The sequence below is a fragment of the Suricata suricatta genome, chromosome 10 (assembly GCF_006229205.1).
Source record: "Suricata suricatta isolate VVHF042 chromosome 10, meerkat_22Aug2017_6uvM2_HiC, whole genome shotgun sequence".
Taxonomy (NCBI): Eukaryota; Metazoa; Chordata; class Mammalia; order Carnivora; family Herpestidae; genus Suricata; species Suricata suricatta.
This window is the reverse complement of record NC_043709.1, coordinates 11,502,906-11,506,354: the sequence shown is the minus strand read 5'-3', so window position 1 is coordinate 11,506,354 and position 3,449 is coordinate 11,502,906. Positions and strand designations below refer to the sequence as shown.

General features: G+C 53.7%; 1 protein-coding gene across 1 annotated transcript; it reads left to right on the top strand.

Annotated features, from left to right (window-relative positions):
* Window positions 1–2,322, top strand: APOL6 (apolipoprotein L6). The gene is made up of 3 exons (XM_029954869.1): window positions 1–651; window positions 1,509–1,585; window positions 2,173–2,322. The coding sequence occupies exons 1-3, from the start codon at window positions 1–3 to the stop codon at window positions 2,201–2,203; spliced, it is 759 nt and encodes a 252-aa protein (XP_029810729.1). The 3' UTR covers window positions 2,204–2,322.
* Window positions 2,323–3,449: the final 1,127 nt, after the last annotated feature.

The window sequence follows — 3,449 nt, the reverse complement described above, 5'->3', positions numbered from 1 at the left end:
ATGGTGGCCAACTCCATGGCGGTGGTCTCCGGAGCCATGAGCATCCTGGGTCTCGTCCTTGCTCCAGCAATGGCAGGAGGAAGTCTGATGTTCTCCGCTGCTGGTAAAGGTTTGGGGACAGTCGCTGGGGTCACCAGCATCTTGGCCCACATTTTGGGACACTTTCAGAATCAAGAAGCCCGAGCTCAGGCCAGCAGCCTAGTGCCCAGCCATGGCCACGAGGTCGGAGAGCCTGGGCGACAGAAGGCATCTTACCTCATGGCTGTCGGGAAGATGGCCTATGATTGTGGAAGTACCATTGAGGAGATTAAGAAGGACATCCGTGCCTTTCAGATAGCCAGAGCCCACCCGCGTCTGGCCACCGCTGCCAAGCGTCTCCTGGCCACCGGCCAAGTCTCGGCCCGGAGGAGCAGGCGGGTGCAAAGGGCCTTCAAAGGCACGACGCTGCTAATGACAGCAAATGTTCGCTTGCTGGGGAGTGCGATGGCGGGCTTATCCCTCAGCCAGGACTTGACCGCCCTCCTGAGGGACTGGAAGCAACTGAAGGAAGGAGCAACGACGAAGTCTGCGGAGGAGCTGAGGGCCCAGACTTGGGAGCTGGAAAGGACGCTGACAGAACTCACCCAGCTCTATGAGAGCCTGCGGCAGAGGGTGAGGCTGACGTCTTCCTCTTGGTGGGGCTGGGGGAAGCGGGGAAAGCTTTAACTGGGACTTATAGGCACCAAGGTTTACAGGAAGGGTGTTAAAGGAGCCAGTGTGTGTGTATGTGTGCATGAAGTTGGCTTGGAAGCTCCTGACGACGTGGGCAGACAGTGGCCCTGGAGGTCCAAATGACATCAGGTACATCTCGATGACGATGGCACCTGTCTTGGACAGACCTGGTCATGGCTTGTCTTCTGTTTCTCTCTCAGCGTTCTACGCAGGCCAGCCTGGTTGTTCAGAAGAGGGCACTGAGCCACAGAAGTGTTGTGGACTGACATGTGTCCCCTGAACGTTCATAGGTTGAAGTCCCGATGTGACTCGGTGACTTGGTGGAGGTGGGGCCTTTAGGAAGTGATTGGGGCATGGGAAGGGGCAATTCTGTGAGACTGTGTCCTTCTAAGTGGAGGAGGGAACACAAGAGGGCTCTCTCTCTCTCTCTCTCTCTCTCTCTCTCTCTCTGTGCCTGCGCCTGCACAGAGGAAAGGCTGCGGGAGCCCAGGGCAAGGAGGTGGCCAACAGCAAGCCCAGAAAGGGAGCTCACCAGGAACCCAATGGGCGGGAGCCTCCAGGACTGGGAGAAAATAGATTCCCGTTATTCAAGGCGCCCGGCCTGTGGTGTTCCACTGGGACAGCCCCAGCTGGCTAAGACAGGAAGCTTCTATGACTCACCAAGTTCTCAGTAAGGTGGTGGGAGAGTTGGGATACAACGCCAGGAAGCCTGAGTGCAAAAGCCCCCGGAGCTGCCCTCCAGGCTGCACCGGAGTCCTCTGTGGCTCCCTGTGACTGCTCTTCTTGTTTCTTTACAGAAACTCTTGCAAGAGGAATGGCCCAGGAGCTCATCTTCGGGTGGAGACACGGGGTCTCTGCCCCAGCCCCCAGCCAGGTGTGGGGAAGCAGCACCCCAGGGCAGGCTGAGCCCAGGGGCCTCTGAGCAGAATTAAACGGGACAGGGTGGAGGCGGGCTGGGTTGGCAGAATAGATGTCTGGAGACTGAGCAACCAGGAGTGCACCTGGGTCCTGAGGGCACTGTCTACTAGTGAGGGTTGTGAGGTCCTGCCTCTCCTTTGCCACCCGGCTTCTTCATTGTCCCCCATTCTTCTCGGGGGGGCACCTCATTCCCAATGCTTTGTCCGCCCCCCGTTCGCTCACTTGCATGCAGGCTCTCTGCTAAGCACGGACTATAAGTCCAGAAGGGTCCCTCAGGTGAAGAGCACCTACCTTTCCAGTTGCCCGGCTGCCTCACTCTGTTCTCTTCCCCCACCCCCACCCCACCCCCGCAGTAACACTGGGTAAGACCTTGGGCTTGCACACACAGAGATGTCACCGGAACCTACTGGACCAGATTCCATTGGGAAGGAGAGAGGCCCAGGAGCCCTCTTTGCCTCCCCAAGTTCTCTGAGCAACTCAGGACCTCGCCAGGCTTCCCATTTCGCCTGTCGTCAGCCTTGTTCCTTTTCTTTCATGTTTTAGCTGCTGTTTTGAAAGCAGTGCCTGGACATGAAGTACAACTTTTTTTTTTTTAATTCAGGAAAGTAAAAACTAGGGGTTGGAAACAACGCATCAACCAAGGGTGGCAACTGTTATCAGTCGGCGTAGAATTTCATCGCCGTGGTTACTTGCTTTGGGTGTTAAAGTGCCGATTTTCGTGGTGGTAATGACCACCTGCGGAGGGGGCCCTCCCTCCAGGCTGCTGCCACATAATAGGTTTTTTTTCTACAACCCACTGAGTTGTCTTTTTCTCATTCTCAATTCCTTTATTTGCCTACAGATCTAGAACTTTCTATTTTGCTGTTTTCACTTAGCAATATTTTCCTGCCATTCTATATTTCACTTGGTTTTTATAGACTTTTTTTTATGTCACAAAATATTCTCTGGATTATAGGTACAGTCTTTTAAATTAGACATGTGTTAGTCATCGCTACCTGTTTTAGGTGGCCAAAACCAGTGCAAACTGGCCTACACACGACAAAGGGGGTTTATTGAGTCACGTACTTAAACAGCTTAGGGGTACAGTGGATTTCAGGGGTGTCTGGATCCAGAGGGTAAAAATGATGTCATCAGGCCTAAGTCTTTCCATTTCTCAGCCAGGCTTCCACCAGGGTCAGGGAAGAGGGCCCACTCCCACATCCCCAGCACCCCCAACACCCCCACACCTCCAGTGCACCCCCCTTCCTTCCAGCTGGGTGCACCCAAGGGGAAAAGAACCGAGCTAAGGTGCAGGGACCATTCTGATTGGTCAGAACAGGGTCACGTGCCGTTGCTGGTGCGGGTTGCTGGCAAGAGTGCTGGGAGCTTATGGGGAGTAAATAGAGAAAAGAGCTGGAGGAAAAGCAGCAAGTGGTCCGCGAGCTGGCCTCGTCATCCAGGGCTATTTAGATTAATTGCAATTAAAAAAAATTTAAAATTAGTGGTAAAATGAATATTTATGTGCCAAAAACTTATTGCATTATTATTAAGATTTTTTTTCTCAAAATCGAGTCCCTGAATGGGGGTACCCCGAAAAAAGAAGGGCCAATGAAGGGAAGGGAGGAGACTCCCTCCAGCCCCCATCAGGGTAGGGAAACAGATTCTGGGAAATTGGGGAAAGGCTTAAAGAGTGGAGGGGAAAGAGCCACTGTGGCCATTTCAGACCGCAGCCTGTGGTCTGGATTTCTACACCTTTCACCGGGGAGACGGCTACATGGTTGCCATTCCACGCGTGAGCCACTGAGCTCCCTGCTTGTGTCGTTCCTATTTCCTTGTTTTAC